The sequence below is a fragment of the Lacerta agilis genome, chromosome 7, assembly GCF_009819535.1.
Source record: "Lacerta agilis isolate rLacAgi1 chromosome 7, rLacAgi1.pri, whole genome shotgun sequence".
NCBI lineage: Eukaryota > Metazoa > Chordata > Lepidosauria > Squamata > Lacertidae > Lacerta > Lacerta agilis.
Genome location: NC_046318.1, coordinates 10,749,229 through 10,770,186, shown reverse-complemented (window position 1 = coordinate 10,770,186; position 20,958 = coordinate 10,749,229). Strand labels below are relative to the sequence as shown.

The 20,958-nt window shown below is 44.2% G+C and overlaps 1 protein-coding gene across 1 annotated transcript in view; it reads right to left on the bottom strand.

The window, feature by feature from the left end:
- Positions 1-20,958, bottom strand: part of MYO10 (myosin X) — a 181,006-nt gene that overhangs the window by 87,238 nt on the left and 72,810 nt on the right. The window contains exon 3 of the mRNA XM_033154368.1: positions 8,715-8,873. Coding sequence (XP_033010259.1) covers positions 8,715-8,873 — 159 coding nt within the window. The remainder of the gene's footprint in view (positions 1-8,714; positions 8,874-20,958) is intronic.

Sequence of the window (20,958 nt, the reverse complement as noted above, 5' to 3'; positions counted from 1 at the left end):
TAATATCTTCTGCATATCCAAATTAACTTAATTTGCTCATTTATTCATCTACTTCAAATATATACTCTTATAAAACTGCAGCAAAACCCAGGTTTCATTCATGCCAGTAAGAGAGAAGGAAATTCGTGTATTCCTCTGTTCACCTCAGTGGAAAAGCAGAATAGACTGCAAGAAGGTAACAATTAATCATAGATCTGAGAGCCCAGCCGGGTGAAATAGCTGAATAGAAGTTCTTCAAAATGATTAAGAAATTAAAGAAACAAAACTATTTGTGCCTTTCCACATACTTCCAAGACATAAAGGGATGCTTGCCCCAAAATTTAACTAGTGAAGAAGGTTTTACTGACATGATTAAACGAGGTTTAAGTATGTATAGCACTGATTACAGTGCCTTCTCGGTAGTGGCACCCGCCCTGTGAAACGCCCTCTCATCAGATTTCAAGTAGATGAGTAACTATTTAACCTTTAAAAGACATCTGAAGGCAGCACCGTATGAGGAAGCTTTTAATGTGCAATGTTTTATTATGGTTTTATATATGTTGGAAGCCGCCCATAGTGGTTGGGATACAAATAAAGTTGTAGCTGTTGCTGTTGCAAAGAAATAGCTTTATGGCAGGTCCATTCTGAGGGAAAATGCTGTAAGTGAGCCAAAAACAACAACCCAACTCATCTTAAAGTGGACTGCCAGAACTGTCTCTTGTCATGGATTTCACAAGATCTTCTCAACTCTCTTTCCTCTTGGTTAGCAACTAGGGGCCAGCTGGTATTCCTCAGGGGGTCAGGTTTGGCTGCAGAGACTCCAGCTGGTGGCCCCCCAATGTAACAGCAAAATGAATTGCCTTTTATTCGACTCATCCTGGCTCACTGCTACGATTCTGTGTGTTATGCTGTAGATTGGAGAATATGTTTGGGGGAGATTGGCGGGTGCAAGGCTCTATTTTGAAGCAGCAGGTACCCTCAGTGCCCCCCACCCCCTCTCTCTGACTTTATTCTGTTAGGGAAAAACCATGGCGACGTTCTCGGTTGTCGCTGGGAAAAGCTAAACAAAGGAAAGCTGAAGACTATTAAATAAGCGACAAAAACGAGGCTACCGACTGAAATTAGAATTCTCCGTACCAGAACCATCTGCTTTCCAGACACTTGGTTATCATCCACAGAGGGGGGGGGGTGTTTACATTTGCAAAATTACCTCAGTCTCCAGGAAAATTAAATCATCACCCAGAAGGAAGCCTTGCAGCAGCAATTTCCTAACTGCACCTCAACATCATCGAGGGTCAATATAGAAGCATAACACTTCCCATCGCTTAACCATGGTTGCAGGCTTCAAGTATGGTGGCTATTTGTGCATTATCGAAAGCATCTCCCCGAAAAGAAGGCACAGATTTGCGCAACATCTACATGTGTGGCTTTATATACTCTGCTACTACCTACAAACCCAACGCACACCCAGTGAAAAAGTTGGCATTGTGATAATAAGTTTATTCTCTTGTTAATCATGCTGTTCTAAACGTGCATTTTATATTTGACTTCCTTTAGTAACATTTTCATTTGAAATGTTTAAGTTTTTTTGCAACCCAGCCAGATGGGCGGGGTATAAACAAAACAATATTATTATTATTATTATTATTATTATTATTATTATTATTACTACTACTACTACTACTACTACTACTACAGTGGTACCTCTGGTTAAGAACTTAATTCGTTCCGGAGGTCCATTCTTAACCTGAAACTGTTCTTAACCTGAGGTACCACTTTAGCTAATGGAGCCTCCAGTTGCCGCCACACCACCAGCACACGATTTCTGTTCTCATCCTGAGGTAAAGTTCTTAACCCGAGGCACTATTTCTTGGTTAGCAGAGTCTGTAACCTGAGATACCACTGTATTATTATTATTATTATTATTATTAACTTTGCTGCATTAAATGTGCATTCTGTTGTTGACTTCATTTGTAATGTTTCATTCTGAAATCTTTAAAGATAATATTTTAGTTTCCTGTTAATTCTGTTGCTTTGAATGGACACTTGACTTTCTACAGCAATGTTTTATTCTGGATCGTTTCATTTGATGTTTTAATATGCTGTGAACTGCGTTGGGTTTTTTTCTTAAGAATATAAAGTGGTATAGAAATGAAATGAATAATAAACTTCATTAATAATGACTTCAATTTAAAAAGAAACACAATACATCGCACCACACCACACCACACCACACCAGGGAAGACTACTGCTGTTTACATTGCGCGCTGTGTTGTAAGCTGCCTTGTGCAGCTTGGAGGAAGCGCAGGGCACAAAGCCTCTGAAGTAAGCAAATAAATAAATCCAAAAAATTATTTAGCCCAACTGCTTCTGTTCCTAATAGCCAAAACATGTTTAGAATGTGGGAAAGAGGTTGGAGCAGTCACTGCAAAGGTGACTGGAAAGGGTGGTGGGACAGGGCAGGAACATTACATAACTTGGGGGGGGGGGGGAATTGGCCAGGGATATACAATTATTACCCGTTCTGGGAAAAGTCGAGCAAGTTGCAAATAATTACTTGTTGGGAGGGTAGGGAGAGAACCTCCTTTCGGCATGACACTATTACACAAAGTTCTTTATTATTCACATGGGCCTTGGGAACAGACTTCATTTCCATTTCATAAACGAGCCAGCTATAGAAAAGAGGTTGCTTAATGTTCCTTTCATATAATCACCCTTTGAAAAGTAACATGGAACTGCTATAGGGCAGACAGGAACTCCACAGTTACAGGGCTTAAGGCACACTTCATACAAAATCGGGATGCCAACTGGCTTTCTGAGATTGGGGACCAGCATGGCACCCGATTCCTCAAGCACTATATCGCATTTTGAGCTAAGAGCGATTCTTTCCCTTTATAAAGAACAAGCAGCAAAGGGTGGGGCTGTGGAGTGCCTACTTCACAAGTTATACTGTCCATTTACTGGAAGGCTGAATGGCATGTTAGGGAAGGGGTAGTATTTCTGGTGGCGCTGTGGTCTAACCCACTGAGCCTCTTGGGCTTGCTGATCAGAAGGTTGGTGGTTCGAATCCCCACGACAGAGAGAGCTCCCGTTGCTCCATCCCAGCTCCTGCCAACTTAGCAGTTCGAAAGCACACCAGTGCAGGTAGATAAATAGGTACCGCTGCGGCGGGAAGGTAAGCGGCGTTTCTGTGCGCTCTGGCTTCCGTCACGGTGTCCCAATGCACCAGAAGCGGTTTAGTCATGCTGGCCACATGACCCAGAAAGCTGTCTGTTGACAAACGGCGGCTCCCTCGGCCTGGAAGCGAGATGAGCGGTGCAACCCCATAGTGGCCTTTGACTGGACTTAACCGCCCAGGGGTCCTGTAGCTTTTTTTTTTACCCTTACATGCTTTTCCCAACTCAGATTGCGACCTGCATGTTAGACTTTGTCTTTATTTTGTCTTTATTTCACAACACCGGTTTGTTTTTGTATTTTAAAACTGTATACCACCTTAGGTGCTTGGTGGAAATACAAGCAATAAATGGGTAAATAATGACACAGTTCTTATTTTAACTATTTAAACCAGTTTCTCTAGATCGGCGCTGGGCAACCTTTGGCCCTCTAGATGTTTCTGGATTACAGCTTTGACCACCCTTGGCCACTGGCCATGCTGGTTTTGGCTGATGTGTGTTGGATTCCTACAACACCTGGAGGACCAAAGGTTCTCCAGCCTTACTCTAGATGGATAGGTTTTGGTTACGCATGCTTGCGTATGGAATAACAATCATTGTTTCAATCTGAGTTGCAGACATCCACAAGGGCAAATAATATGCTGTAATTCCATTTTAAGGACTCATCTACAAATGCGTATTACAGAGCTTTGTAACAGATTTCCACCCCTGACACCATATACCACTACTGGGAAATTTGCAGTGCTGGCAAAAGCTTTCCTGAAATGTTATGGGCCACTTCTTTCTTGTTTTGCTCATAGACCAGATACATGATAACCGCTTTTTGGAAATGTTTGCGAAGCCAGTACAGAGAACATCAGTACTCTGTAAAAAAAAACCAACAACAACCTAGCAGATTAGGGAAACAGACCTAGTGGCCTGGATTCCTTAAACATTTCTGGCATCTGGCAATAATTCAAGAAAGAGCAAAACAATTCATTGTTTCATTGATCATTACTGTGCAGCCATTAGCTCCCTGAGGGTTGTCTTGCAAATAAAGCTAGACAGAAAAGTATGCTATAATTAGATGGATCAAGTGTTATTAGGAGAGCTTACTGAACCAAAACGAAGAAATAAAGCGAATGGGAGACCCAATTAAATCTGACAAAAACTATTCAGTACATTATTCAAACGTCGCAAGGCTAATTTGAGTTCCAGTCCTGCTTCCGAGATATCAAAGAAGCAAACAGGAATACAGTCCCCCTCTGCCTTGAATTTGTAAATAAAAACCATGAGTGGCTAGCAAAGTATCAACAGAACAGCAGGAATGTGCAGAGAAACATGGACATAATAAGCCTGGGATTTCAGCTACCGTGTTCCCCCTATTTTAAGACGTAGTCATAAAGTAAGCCATAGCAGGGTTTTTTCCACACTTGCGAAAAATATGGTAAGCCGTACCCCGAAAATAAGCCGTAGTGCCGCCATTGTCTCCGTCGCCTCCTCAGCCCCTCCTACCTGTTCCTGGCGCGCAGGGAGACAGCGAGCGAGAGGCACTAAAAAATAAAAGCATCTCGCCTGTGTCCTGCCCTGACTATTCCTGCCGCGCAGGGAGACAGCAAGCCAGCGAGAGGCGCAGGGGAAAAGGGTGTCTCTTGCCCGAGTTCTGTGGCCTGCTCCTGGCGTGCAGGGAGCCAGAGAGCGAGAGGTGGAGGGGGAAAAAGACTCCTCTCGCCCGAATCCTGCCAGAGCTCAGGGGCCCTGCCGCTGCCGCGGGCTCGGAGACTTGCCTCAACGATGACGACTGAGGGAGAGATAAGCATTGTTCCGCGCAGGGAGATAAATACCGGTAAGAAGAAGAAGAAGAAGAAGAAGAAGAAGAAGAAGAAGAAGAAGAAGAAGAAGAAGAGTTTGGATTTGATATCCCGCTTTCCACTACCCGAAGGAGTCTCAAAGCGGCTAACATTCTCCTTTCCCTTCCTCCCCCACAACAACCACTCTGTGAGGTGAGTGGGGCTGAGAGACTTCAGAGAAGTGTGACTAGCCCAGGGTCACCCAGCAGCTGCATGTGGAGGAGCGGAGACACGAACCCGGTTCCCCAGATTACGAGTCTACCACTCTTAACCACTACACCACACTGTTGGGAACTTGGCGCTTTCGAAACTTCTCTCCTTCCCTCCCTCCTCCCGTTTATTAGCTTAATAATAATAATTTAATAAGAATACTCAGAATTAGCGAAGCTGACTGGGAGAATAAGAAACCAGAGAGATCAGAAGTTTCAATTAGAATGGAGTAAATTTTTAGAATATTTAAAAAATTGTAAAAACACTGACAGGCTTGGTGAAATACTTGCAAGATAACAGAAAGAATATGCATAGATAGCTGTAATAATGTAATGTAATTAAAATGTGGGGAAAGTTAAGAGAAAGCGGAGGAATGAAGGAACCCAGAAAACTAAAGTAGAGAAGGAGGGAAGTCAGGAAACTTGGTGGAGTTTATGTTATACTTTAAAGATCGTATTTGGTAAATATGTATTTATTTTATTCTGTTATTTGAAAATAAATATATATCTGCAAAAAATAATAATAATAATTTAATAAATGTAGATTTCTGTATGTTCCAGAAGAAGGTGACTTAATTATACTTGAATAAATGTAGATTGCTGTACCGTAACATACTGATGTACCAGTAATAAAAATAAGACATCCCCTGAAAATAAGCCACCCTGTGTTTTTTTGAGGGGGGGAATATAAGATGGTGTGTTAAAATAGGGGAAACACGGTAAGTAGGCTAGTGAGCATCACCTCTCATAGGAACACCCCCCCCCCAGTTTCTATCTGGCACTGCCTGCCATTTGCCCCTTCCCAACAATTTATGAGTCAAAGCAAGTTGCCTAGGGGGGGGGGGAATGGTTTCATTCCAAAATATTAGCATTTCTTATTGATGCAGAATTGACCCAAGGCCAGAGCTAATGTGATATGATCAGACAGATCCTTAAACCTCTTGGTTACTTGGCAACTTGTTGATTCAGCTGACTCTGTCAGGTGTGCAGGAAAGACAGGTATGAGAAAGGGAACGGGATTGGTTTGTTGGCTGGTGATGTCACAAAGATGCTGAATACAGAATATCCTTACAAGTCTTTCTTTGGTACTCTCCTCACTGTGTGCGTTGAGAAGAGACAAGAAACTAGAAGCAGAAACCCAAGACAACAAATCCTACGGAATGAATGTCAACTCAGTCAGGTGAGTGTAATAAAAAGGTTGTGCTGGTTGTAAAAAAAACAACCCAATTCTTCTGGGAATTATAGGGATATAACTACCTAAATTGTATAGAAATTTACTCATGTACACGACTACAGCAACAAGAAGGTTACTTGCCCCAAAATGGAAAGAAGCGGAAGTCCCAGCAAAGGAAGAATGGATACAAAAACTTATGGAATACGCAGAAATGGCGAAACTTACCGGAAGAATAAGAAATCAAGATAACAAACTTTTTACAAAAGAATGGAAATGGTTTATTGAATATTTACAGATAAATTGTAAACAGATAAAAATACTGGCAGGATTATTGTAATAACCTGCAGCTATATAAGAGTGTGTGTGTATATATTAATTAATTTGCTCATTTATTCATCTTCTCTCTCTCTCTCTCTCTGTATATATATATATATATATATATATATATATATATATATATATATAATGAATAAATGAGCAAATTAATTTGAATATGCAGAAGATATTAAAAATAAATTTAAGGAACCGGAGAAAGAGGGGGAAGGAAGTCAAGTTTTAAAATGTCAAAATGATTATAAAATCAGTGAAATGTATATATCTAAAAGTATAAATAATTATTTTTTTTAAAAAGTAACAAGTTTTGCTGGATCACACCAAAGGCCTATCTAGGCCAGCATTTTGGCTCCCAACCAGATGACGGTGGAAAGAGCATGAATATGAATGGTTATCATGTACTTTTAGCGATACCTTGAAGAGAGACCACATCAAATAAAGATCTGGCTACTTCTCAGCACAACTTTTTTTTTTTTAAACTGCTTGCACTTCAATGGAAAATGTGTTAAAACGGGCACATTTTAAGCACTGAATCAAAGAGGAGTCGTGAGTGAGTTTACACGTTTAATGGTTTTATTTTTAGCTCTCTCTCACCGTTTTTGTTTTTTTTAAAATCGTTCCCTTTCATTCTGTTTTGACCTCCTTTCAACTCACATCTGCCAGAAGCAGTTGAGTGTCAGGAGGCAAACCCAGCGAGAGCCAACTCCCAACACCGTAATTTGAATGCCCTTTCCTTTAGCTGCATCACATATGTACTTATGTGGTTTTAGGACCTCTTCCCAAAAAACTTTCCGCGTAAGCTCAAACTGTTCCAGGGAAGGATGGTCTCAACAGTGCTTAGCAACATGCCACACCGTTGATAATGCAAGTCACACAACCACCATATACCACTGGCATGTCTAATTTTGGAGCTGGGCTTTGGGTGCCCCGAAATTACAGCCTTTAACCGGCCATTTTACTATGTGCGCATTCCTTGCTTTGCTCGAGATGAAGCATCTCAAGGAACAGTCTGGTCTGGTCACGTTTTTCAACGTGGGCACCATCAGAATATGTTGAAATTTAGCATTTCAGTGCAGGCTATGGCAGTCCAGCTTAAAGGATACCATTCAAATGTATGTACTGACTGAAATGTCCTAACCTGGGATGTCTCTGTGCCATCCTATTTGCTAATACAATTAAAGCAGGGCTTAAAATAAACACCCGTAAGGTCCCCCAGGTCCAGCCGGTTAAAATTCAAGTCAAGATTCCCCTGTTACTCTCAAACCAAGGCCCCCTTTAAATGCACTATACATTTAAAGCAGTGTCATAGCACTTTGGGACGCGGGTGGCCCTGTGGGTTAAACCACAGAGCCTAGGGCTTGCCGATCAGAAGGTCAGCGGTTCGAATCCCCGTGACGGGGTGAGCTCCCGTTGCTTGGTCACAGCTCCTGCCCACCTAGCAGTTCGAAAGCACGTCAAAGTGCAAGTAGATAAATAGGTACCGCTCTGGCGGGAAGGAAAACGGTGTTTCTGTGCACTGCTCTGGTTCACCAGAAGCGGCTTAGTCATGCTGGCCACGTGACCAGGAAGCTGTACGCCGGCTCCCTCAGCCATTAACGCGATAGGAGCGCTGCAACCCCAGAGTCGGACACGACTGGACCTAATGATCAGGGGTCCCTTTACCTTTACCATAGCACTTTAAACAGTCATGGATTTGCCCAAAGAACCCTGGGAACTGACCTTCCTGCAGCCAATCAGAAGCCGCAATTTGGTTTTCGAACGTTTTGGAACTCGAATGGACATCCGGAATGGATTCCATTCGACTTCCAAGGTATGATTGTATTTATATATCACACTAAACACCCCACTTCTTGCACACACAACTTTAGGGGGCAGCAGGTCTAACTTTCTGCAGCGCTAGTGCCAGCATCTCTCGCTTTAGGGGAACTTTCAAATCCAAAGAAAATATATCCACCCATGCAAAATAGCAATTTCCTGCTCAAAATATTTCCCTCAGCCCCCTCCAAAATGAACTTACATAAATTTTGTTTTGTTGATATCGCTGGAATAGATTGTGCATGATGGCTCCCTCATGGAGGTCTACCAGTGCTGCCATGTCTTCCAGACCTTCTGAGCTTGTAGGCTGCATAGCTGTGACTTTTTGGCGTGTGATTGACCTTTGTTTATACGTGTATACCTGAAAAAGGGAAAAAGCAGTCCTTGAAAAACAGATTCTATTTTTATATTCTCCATTTCTGTCCACACACAAAAAATTGCATCTTTTTTCAAAATGCAACAAGAAATCACAAACACTCTCGCAACCACACACCAGGCAGATGAACATAAACATATAATAATCCATACCTACTATTAAATGAGTAACTTTGCAGAAGAGAAGCATGTTGCCTATACCAGGCAAAACCACCAACGTACATAACACATTTCTGAATCTTGGGAGAGCTGTTAGAATAACGCAAACCAGAAGCACATTGGTAGAAAATGTTCTAACAGATCTAACATTATGCCTGTAGGTGCTGCTTCAATTAAACACCAGTTATCCCAGGTTAGCTTCAAGTAAGTCAAAAGGAATTTCACCCCCGGTATTTTTTATTATTATTATTATTATTATTATTATTATTATTAACAACACATATATAAATTATAATTACGCTATGTATACTATAAGTGCATATATTATAACATACCCCTGGAATTTCTCCCTGGGTGACATCAGGAATAGCTCTTGGGCAACGGGGCTTTGCAAAGGCATTTTGCCTCTAGTGGCAAAATGCAGACCCTAAAAGTGTCGCTTATTTTCCAGGGACAGTCCCAGATTTACAGAATCTGTTCCGGTTTCTGGTTTGATCCCAGAATGTCCTGCTTTCCCTTAGGACATCCCTATTTTCATCGGAGAAATGTTGGGAGGGTATGGATATGCAACCCCTGAGCCAAGGGGAGAAGTAATTATACAACCTTTAGAAGACATTTGTAGGCAGCTCTGTAGAGAGAAGTTGTTTAATGTTTTGCTATGTTTTTATATATGTTGGAAGCCGCCCAGAGTGGCTTGGGCAACCCAGTCAGTTGGGCAAAGTATAAATAATAATCTATTATTCGTATTAGTATTATTGAATGGGACGTCTCTATCTTCATCAGAGAAATGTTGGACGGTACGAAAATTTCCCAAGCCATCCCTGCCTCTCACTAAAGGTAACTGTTACCTATATGACCAGAGGAATGTAAAGACTAATATGTTGGACCAGAATATAATAAATAATCTCCTCTTCTCCAGTTCTTATGCCACGGAACTGTTCACAAGCAGGACTTAAATTTGTTGTTGTTCAGTCGTTCAGTTGTGTCCGACTCTTCGTGACCCCATGCACCAGAGCACACCAGGCACGCCTATCTTTCACTGCCTCCCGCAGTTTGGCCAAACTCATGCTAGTCGCTTCAAGAGCACTGTCCAACCATTTCATCCTCTGTTGCCCCCTTCTTCTTGTGCCCTCCATCTTTCCCAACATCAGGGTCTTTTCTAGGGAGTCTTCTCTTCTCATGAGGTGGCCAAAGTATTGGAGTCTCAGCTCCAGGATCTGTCCTTCCAGTGAGCACTCAGGGCTGATTTCTTTAAGGATGGATAAGTTTGATCTTTTTGTTAAGAGTCTCCTCCAGCACCATAATTCAAAAGCATCAATTCTTCGGTGATCAGTCTTCTTTATGGTCCAGCTGTCACTTCCATACATTACTACTGGGAAGACCATAGCTTTAACTATACGGACCTTTGTCGGCAAGGTGATGTAGGACTTATAAATAAATACACAGAAGAACCATTTATGCCTGCAGTTAAGCCTAACATCTTGAGATGCTTCGTTCCCTCGGCTAATGATACATTAGGTAAAGAAGTGCTTCTTTGGCTTAAATGTCTGCTGCTTTTACACAATTATTCTGCTTGACCATGGCCCACATTATTATTTGGCAGACTCTGGTGACATTCAAACAACATAGAACCGATACACTTCATGGAGCCATTGCAAATAATTTCCAGTGACCTTAAAGTAATTTCCTTAATTAGCTTTTAAAATGCCTATTCCTGTGTATATTTTTAAAATGCATGTATTTATATATGAGTTGCTGTTTTTCAGTACAGAGCCAGCACAACTTGGCATGCTTTTCCACTGGAAACAAAATTCCCCTTAACGCTTTAGAAATCCAAACACTGTGGTAACTAAGGAGGTTTTAATAACATGAAACTTTTTTTAAAAAAGAACTATATGAACCTTTCCAACGTATTTATAAAGCTTTCCTCTGATTTAAGGGTTGTGATAACTGGCAAATCAGACTATTTGTGAACATTTAAGAACTGCCAGCACAGGTTACTGAGCCCAAATTCTTCCAAAATAATAGCTCAGTTAGTAGAACTTAAGACTCTTAATCTCAGTTGTGAGTTCGAGCCCCACATTGGGCAAAAGATTCCTGCATTGCAGCCGGTTGGACTCAATAACTCTCATGGTCCCTTCCAACAATCTATGATTCTTTGATTCTGATAAAAAATTAAAATGCAAGATTTGGGGGAGGGTGTGGTGGGGAGACATAGGCTTACATCTTATCCCCCTAAATGGATCTGGTATGTTGTTTAATGGTGAAACGATTCAGAAACTCTTTTATCACATTTGAATTCAGGAACACAAGAATGGTTTGTTGAAAGCCATGCGGTCTGTGCACAGAGCAACCAGCTCAGACATCTTTACATGTGTCAATAGTCCGTTGTACCATCGTACTTCGGTCTAAGAACAGTCCTGTTAACGAATGATTCGGGCAACGCACTCCGCAAAACCAGAAGTAGGTGTTCCGGCTGGCAAACTTTGCCCCGGAATACAAACGGAAGCTGACCGGTGGAAGGGCACCGGCAGTGGGAAGCCTCATTGGGGAAAGCGTGCCTCGCTTTAAGAACGTTTTAAGTGTAAGAACGCGCTTCCGGAACGAAGTAAGTTCATAAACAGAGGTCCCACTGTATATCATTTCCCAGAAAGCCTCTACCACTGTACATGTCCACCACATATGGTAAAAAGTACCCTCCTTCACTCCAACACAATTTTGAACTTGTTTTGTACATTTTAGCAATTTTACTCGGTGTTAGGTACCGACGATACTAAAGAAAATGTTTAAAAACACATTTGTAAAAATAAAAAACCAGAAGCCTTTTTTATTAGGTATAATAGGTGAAGCGTTACCAAGAGAAGATAAACGACTTTTTATGTATGCAACAACAACAGCGAGAATGCTACTAGCCCAGAGATGGGGAAGATCCGAAACCAGGAAGATCACGTAATTACTAAGCTAAAGGTAAAGGGACCCCTGACCGCTAAGTCCAGTCGCGGCCGACTCTGGGGTTGCGGCGCTCATCTCGCTTTACTAGCCGAGGGAGCCGGCGTTTGTCTGCAGACAGCTTCCGGGTCATGTGGCCAGCAAGACTAAGCCGCTTCTGGCGAAACCAGAGCAGCGCACGGAAACGCCATTTACCTTCCCGCCAGAGCGGTACCTATTTATCTACTTGCACTTTGACGTGCTTTTGAACTGCTATGTTGGCTGGAGTATTTACTGAAGATTGGAGCAAATTCGTAATTTATTTAAAAGACCACTGTAAACAGTTAAAGTCTTTGGCAGGGATGTAATGATACTTGTAATGTAGAATTATTTATGGTAATTATGGTTATATAATAGATAGATAAGGGTAAAAGATGCAGGAAATTTAAACTTAAACATGGAACCCACGGTGGGAGGGAAGGAGGTCTGAAGGTTCAAAAGAACCTTGTATTTTAATGATTTTGTTTTATATGTATAAAATTATCAAAAATGCAATAAAAAAATACATGTGTCAATAGAGCAGGATTGGGGAAGCAATGTTGGACACTCATCTCCCAGTCAGCATAGACAATAAGTCAGGACGATGAGAGCCATCCAACAATATTGGGAGGTCCAAGCGTTCCTTATTCCTGCAGCTGTCTATTGTACTGACGCTCAGTGGCGTCGAAACGGGGGGCGGGGGGGGGGGGCAGTTTGCCGTGGGTTCCACATCTGGGAGGGTGACAAGAAGGCACCCCACGGGATGCTTGCCCTGCCGCTCCCCCGCCCCCCAGTCGCAGTGCCGCGAGCAGCCATCGCACCGCCGTAGCCGCATGCGGAGGATCCTCCGCTCGTGGCTGCAGCTGCGAGCAGGGAATCCCAGCGCCGGTGGCAAACCGCTATGTGTAGCGCATGTGCGGCGGCGCACGCATGCGCTGTATGTAATGACGCCGCGCATGCGCTGTCTGCAGCCGTGAGCAGAGGATCCCGGCACCGTCCATACGGCACTGGAGCGTCTGCAAACCGCTATGTACAGTGCATGTGCAGCGTCGCTATGTACGGCGCATGCGTCGTACGTAGCGACGCCACACATGCGCCCCACGTAGCGATGCCCCGCCCTGGGTGTCACGACGCCTTCTTTCACCCCTGCTGAGATTGCAACTTGCAACTGACCATTGCATAGGGAGCAATGAAGATCCATGGACCTGTTTTTCCAAGAGTCAGCATATCTGGCTGCAGTTTATATAGCTTAGTCTCGCTGGCTCTTAGCAAGGCTGCTGGAAGCGGAGCTGAAGGAAGACTGTGTCCCAAGGCAAGGGGGGGGGGAGAGAGAATAAGAAGCTTTCACTCTCTTCCTCCAAAGGCTGCTGACATTCTTTCTGCCTGAGCTGAAATCTTGCCTGCCTTTAGAGATCTGGGGTGGGCCCCCTTTCCCCCCACTGCGTTCACTTCCTCAGAAAGACAGCTGGTATTCAAAGCATCCATCCCTTGCTTCTTCTGATGCCAGACCCACCTACAGTTCTCCTTGGGCAACATTCTCAGATTAGGGATTCCCCAGAAGAGGAGGCAATGGGGGTCTGGAAGCAGTTGCGTCCCTCAGTTAACTATGAGCACAGTAAGAAAACAACAGGGGCATATTTACTAATGGGTGCATCAATAATTTCCCTGCATCCACTCATTAAAAGCTGCAGCAGCAACCGCTGGGATCAGAAGGTCAGGTCAGGTCAATCTGGGCCACCTGCAATTCCAGAGTTTTTCCAGAAAAGGTATGCGGATCTAACAAGCCTCTCCCCTCTTCCGTGAAAAGTTAAGCAGATTTCTTTTTCCAGGGAAGAGCTCCAACCTCATGCTATTTTAGTGGCACTCAGGTTATGCCGCATGCAAAAGCAGACTTGTTCACCTGAGCCACTTCCAGTGGAAGTCTGCCACAGGAACATTATTATTATTATTAATAATAATAATAATAATAATAATATTTTTAATTTATACCGCGCTCGTCTGGCTGGGTTTCCCCAGCCACTCTGGGCGGCATCCAACAATAGATTAAAAACACAGTAAAACATCAGACATTAATAATTTCCCCAAACAGGGCTGCCTTCAGATGTCTTCTGAACGTCAGATAGTTGTTGTTCTCTTTGACATCTGGTGGGAGGGCGCCACTACCGAGAAGGCCTTCTGCCTGGTTCCCTGTAACTTCGCTTCTCAGTGAGAGAACTGCTAGAAGGCCCTCAGAGCTGGACCTCAGTGTCCGGGCTGGGGGTGAAGACGCTCCTTCAGGTATATCATCTGAACTCAAGTTTCCCCGGGATTGTTTTTTTCTCTTCAATTCTCCTTTGGCTCCTACTTTAAGTTCTCACATTAATGGCTATTTCCCCCTCCTTTTTCATCCCCCCCACCCACCCAGCTTTTTCTAATTAGACGCACAGTGGGTGGCAGGAACGAGGGCATGCCAGTAAGAACAGCTGGACAAAACCTCTAGCAGAAGAGTTGGGTGTAGCTGAATACAAAACTGAACTGTCGCCCCTGAAAATTCAGCCACCAAAAATCCCCTCCAATGAATTTGCAGATTTTGGGGTTCTTGCTTCTATGTCAATGCAATAAGTGGATGATCCCCTGGCTGCCAATAGTAGGCAAGAATTATGGTGCTGGAGGAGAGACTCTTGAGAGTCCCATGGACTGCAAGAAGATCAAACCTATCCATTCTTAAGGAAATCAGCCCTGAGTGCTCACTGGAAGGACAGATCCTGAAGCTGAGGCTCCAATACTTTGGCCAACTCATGAGAAGAGAAGACTCCCTAGAAAAGACCCTGATGTTGGGAAAGATGGAGGGCACAAGGAGAAGGGGATGACAGAGGATGAGATGGTTGGACAGTGTTCTCGAAGCAACTAGCATGAGTTTGGCCAAACTGCAGGAGGCAGTGAAAGATAGGCGTGCCTGGCGTGCTCTGGTCCATGGGGACAGGAAGAGTCGGACACGACTGAACGACTGAACAACAACAACTGTATTCTTAAAGGTGATCAACAAAACACCCTCTCACTGCTCCTACTGATTATTATTTTTTAATGAACCTAGTGGATAGCAGAAGATGTTCCTAAATTCTTCATTATCTCAGTGCAATTTCACATCGCCCCCTTTTAAAAAGTGGCTCTTCCTTATTCTTCTTGCTTGGATCTCTCCTCTTTGGCAAAACTGCAGCAATTCTGCTGCAGAAAGTTCTTTTCTGCCGTCATAAATCATAGGCAAGTGAGTGGTACAGGATTTGCAAAATGCAGTTTTTTGGAGGGCCATGCCATTTTCACACCTTGGTTAAATTTTTATTTTTTAACAACCTGCTTGGGAATGGAGAAAGGCCCTGGCCTCTCTACGTCATTTGCCGTGTAACGTCCCTGTCTTGCAAACAGCCGTTTTGCTTGTGGCATTACATAAAGGGGAGAATCCTGTGCGGTTGCTGGGTCCTGCGAGGGACAAAAGATTCTCTGTATGCAAAAAGATGTGTGATTAAAGTAATTAAATCATGGCCCCAGAATGCTACTTGATTATGCCAGCCTCAGGCCTGACTGGAGGGAAATTTACACGCTGAGCCACATAAGAGTCCAAAGAGCTGAAGCCATGTGGCATAGATCCCCGTTCCTGATTTAATTCCCACAACAACCCTGTGAGGTAAGTCAGCCTGAAAGGCAGTGACTGACTCAAGGTCATCCAGTGAGCTTCATGGCCGAGTGGGGATTTGAACTCTCATTTCCCAGGTCCTAGTCTGACACTGCAACCACTACACCACATTGGCACACCCTGACTTAGTTCCAGGAAAAGGTATTTCAAGGACCTGACTAGGAAAGGCATTTGAAGGATACTCCACTTTTAAAAAAGTAAACACTTTTCACATAGTTGCATGCTTTACTTCTGTGGAAGCACAGATTATTATTTTCTCAAAAGGCTTTTCCACGACAGAACAAAGGAATATCATCCCACTGTTGCCATGTAGGTATGTTTCCCTGAAAGGTAAAGGTACCCCTGGCCATTAAGAACAGTCGCGGACGGCTCTGGGGTTGCGGCGTTCATCTTGCTTTACAAGCCGAGGGAGCCGGCGTTTGTCCGCAGACAGCTTCCGGGTCATGTGGCCAGCATGACTAAGCCGCATCTGGCAAACCAGAGGAGCACAGAAACACCGTTTACCTTCCCACCAAAACAGTACCAATTTATCTACTTGCACTCTGATGTGCTTTCAAACTGCTAGGCGGGCAGGAGCTGGGACCGAGCAACGGGAGCTCACCCCGTTGCGGGGATTTGAACCACCAACCTTCTAATCGGCAAGCCCTAGGCTCTGTGGTTTAGACCACAGCGCCACCCACTGTTTCCCCCAAAGCAATGTGCAAAAATTAATTCGCAAGGCAAACATTTTGTGTTTGCAGCCTCCCTGGGTAAGAGCACTTAATCGCCTTTCTTCTTGAGAAGGTGGCCAAGAATGCCACACAAGAGTCATATTGTGACTACACGCAACAGGGTAAATCAATACTTTTTGAACTTCTGATAGTTAAGGCGTGCAATGGGCTGGATTCAAGTAACAAATCCCATTAGCAAAAGCCCATGCAAGACCCTCTGCTGGCTTAGGGTAGTAAAGGCAAAGGACTCCTGAGACTTCCTCACTTGGTAGTTCCCCAACTGGTTCCTCCCACCATTTCTCTGTGTCCAAGTCCATGACATCTAGGTAAAAGTAAAGGACCCCTGGAAGATTAAGTCCAGTCAAAGGCGACTATGGGGTTGCAGCACTCATTTCGCTTTCAGGCCGAGGGAGCCGGAGTTTGTCCACAGACAGCTTTCCCAGGCATGTGGCCAGCATGACAAAACCGCTCCTCGCACAACAGGACACAGTGACGGAAACCAGAGCGCACGGAAACACCTTTTACTTTCCTGCCACAGCCGTACCTATTTATCTACTTGCACTGGTGTGCTTTCGAACTGCTAGATTGGCAGGAGCTGCGACAGAGCAATGGGAGCACACTCCGTCGCAGGGATTCGAACTGTCGACCTTCTGATCAGCAAGCCCAAGAGGCTCAGTGGTTTAGACCACAGTGCCACCCGCGTCTCTCAAGTATACTACAGGCATTAAGCGCACACAAATGAGTCCACTCTCTGTGCTTCTGCATGAATTGCTGCCTGGAATGAGGCAAGCCTAGAATGGCTCATGCAGAAACACAGTAAGGCTTCTACGTTTTCACTCACCACACCTTGATGCAGCGCAGTGGCCAGCCTCTTCTTAAGGCAGGTAATTCTGTTCCATCTCGGCATTAGGAATGACCGGATGAAGGATCCAATCATGTCTGACACAAAGATGCAGCAGAATTTCCGGTCACCTGGAGAGACTGGCCAGGAAGAGCATTAAGTCATGCCAGAGAGACAGTGGGCTCATGAGACCATTTTATTACTGAATTAATTTCTCAGGGCATGGGATCCTTCTCACTGCAACTCAGTTTGGCAGTTAAATGAACCCCAACCAGATCCAAGAGGGTTGCAAGCAGCTGAGAGTATTTATATGCTTAAATCCTCTCCTTCAATCTATCCAACTTTTATCCTTGCTGCGTAGCTATGCAATTTTTATCAACTAATACGGGTGATGTCTATGATGGTGGAGCCTTCATTCAACATACCACATACTAATTCAGCAGGGATAAAGCTCTTAATAAATGGGGCTTTTCCCTTTTTTTAAAAAAAAAGGGGCAGATGGTCAAGACCAGATTAAAATCTGAAGACTACGGAACTACATCACAGGCTTTAACTCTTAGAATTAAAAAACGATCATAATGAAAATAATAAAACTGTATATATAGTTTAAAAGAATTAATGCTGCACAAGTAATTTTTGAAATCTCATTTGGTGGACATTTCAGGTAACAGCCTTTGGGGAATGCTGTGTGTAACAAACAAAAACAAAAAAAGAATGTGTGACTTGCTTGCTTGTGGTGGTCTAGAACCGAACCCACAATATCTCCAAGGTGCGCCTGTATAAAGTTCTCTAACTTAGGGGACTCCCTCTAAGCCCCCTCTTCTATTGCACCTTTAAGAGTACACCATGTATTTTGTTCATTCAGTGCATCGTTTACAGCAGAATTAGGAAAAGCTTTCATTCCAACAGCTGGCAGTTAAGGAAATGATCATGTTGTTCAGCATTGTTCAATTAACAATAATGCATGAGTGTCCCTAAATCTGGAGGCTGCCTCGACAGCTGCTGAAATGGCCTCGATGGTTGCTCCATGAGGATTGCGCAGCATAGAAAAGGAGAGAGGGAAATGAAGTTGTCTTCAATTTGAGCAAACTCCACTGGTGTCTTTATACTGCAAAGTTAGCAGGAGATCATTACAACACAATGCTCCCCAAGCCTACTGAAGATTTGGATCTGCGGCCCATGTGGGATAGACTGCATAATTGCTTGTGCATGGATTATGCGCGATTATCCACACAAAGTCTCACGCTTAAAGAGCTTTTAACACACCAGATCAATGCCACAAGCCTTCATCGGATGAAGCAAAGATCAGAAGTGTCAAAGCGATGATTCTCCAACACCAACTCCATTGGACTGGTCATGTTTTGCGGATGCCTGATTATTGTGTTCCAAAGCAACTACTCTATTCCGAACTTAAAAATGGAAAGCGTAATGCTGGCGGTCAACAAAAGAGGTTTAAAGACTCAAGGCAAATCTTAGAAAATGTAGTATCAACACCGACAACTGGGAAACACTGGCCTGCGAGCGCTCCAATTGGAGAACAGCCTTTACCAAAGGTGTCATGGGATTTGAAGATGCTCAAACTCAGGATGAAAGGCAGAAACGTGACAAGAGGAAGACACGCTTGGCAAATCCACGACATGATCAACTCCCGCCTGGAAACCTATGTCCCCACTGTGGAAGGACGTATGGATCCAGAATTAGCCTCCACAGTCATGTATGGACTCACTGTTATGACCATGTTGATGGAAGACAATCTTACTTGGCTATGAGTGATCACTGAAGAAGAAGAAGAAGAGGAGAAGAAGAAGAAGAAGAAGAAGAAGAAGAAGAAGAAGAAGAAGAAGAAGAAGAATGCAAGCATCGCACGTACAGGGAGATGCAACATGGAGATGGAGCTAGCTGCCCTCAGTGTGCATGTATCAGGTGCTCCTCTAAACAACTGCACTGGCTCCTACCTAACGCCATATTCCAGGAAAGTCTAGGCTCCCTTCAACCCAGCACATAAAAAACTAGGTCAATGCTATGGTTGGCAACCCTCACTGCAGTTAAAGAACTGGTTGCTCGCTCAGTCTAAACCTTGAGGCTGGCTCAAAACCAATGTTAACATTGCTTGGCATAATGGGTTTCTTCTTTGGCATGAGAGCTTTAGAATACAATGCTTTTGTCAAACGTGTCTACAACATGAAGCATTATGGAAAGCTGGTTATCTAGATTTCCCAACCTTGAGACCCCAAGAGAAATGAGAGGGAGAGCGCATGTGAGCCCTCAGGGCACTTCATTTCTCTTAACTACGTTTAAGAGATTGGGAAACATTGTCTGCTTTGTATTCCTTATGCAATGAAGAATGCCTGCACAAACAGGCACTACATTTATAAATTCCATCAGGACAGAAACGTAGGCTTGTATCCAATGCAGCGCTGTACAAGCATCCCATCAGAACAAGGATTCCTGCTTGCACAATGGGACTTTCCCCATCTTTCCTCCGTGTGTGTGTGTGTGTGTGCCTCACAGGGTGTCGTTCTGGAAGTTCCCCCAACCCTTGGGGGCCAATTTGGGGAGGGTGCGGACATGTGCAGGGGGAGGATGAGGGCAACCCCCCTCGGAAATGGAAGTCCTTGTGATGATGGGGCACTGACAGCACAGCCTGGATAGCCCGGTTGGTCATGCTGAGAATACCAAGGTTGCAGGTTCGATCCTTGTATAGGACAGCTGCATATTCCCTGCACTGCAGGGGGTTGGACTAGATGACCCACGGGTCCCTTCTAACTCTAAGATTCTATGATTCTATGATCAGGGTTAGTTGCAAATTACCAAGGTCTGAAAGCATGTGGGCCACTGGAAACCATACATGGCATCTTCTAGATCCTGTTGACTTCAGCTCCTATCACCCCAGTCAGTTTTCGGACCTATAGTCCAAAAACATTGGAAGGGCACCATGTTGGTTAGGCCTACGCTCATGCTTCTAGACCTTTGTAACTTGACTGCGGTGAGTAATACTTTCATCCAGCTGACCAGGTACACTCCCATGGGAAATGAGAAGAAGAAGAAGAAGAAGAAGAAGAAGAAGAAGAAGAAGAAGAAGAAGAAAATTTATTATATATGCCCCGCCCATCTGGCTGGGTTTCTCCAGCCACTCTGGGTGGCTCCCAACAGAATATTAAAAACACAATAAAACATCAAACATTAAAAAGCGTCCCTAAACAGGGTTGCCTTCAGATGTCTTCTAAATGTCAGGAAGTTGTTTATTTCCTTGACATCTGATAGGAGGGCATTCCACAGGGCGGGCGCCACCACTGAGAAGGCCTTCTGCCTGGTTCCCTGTAACCTCACTTCTCGCAGTGAGGGAACCACCAGAAAGCCCTTGGAGCTGGACCGGGCTGAACGATGGGGGTGGAGATGCTCCTTTAGGTGTACTGGTTGGATGTGGACTGGTTGGACACAGAGGAACGATGGATCAACTGGAGAACCACCAAGGGAATAAGGCTCAGAGATCAGGGATTGGTGGTGGGATAACGATGAGTGGTCACATGGAGAAGGGGGAGAAGACTGGGAGTTGGGAGTGTCTGTGGCAGAAAAAAGACAGGAATTAGAGGCAGAAACTGAAGCAGGGGAGGAGGTAGGTCAAGAGGCAGAGATGGGTCAGGCTGGTGAAGAGTCGCAAGTATCTCCCCCTCCTGCTGTGACAAGCTCTCCTTCCCCTGTCTCCCAGAACCAGAAGAGGCAT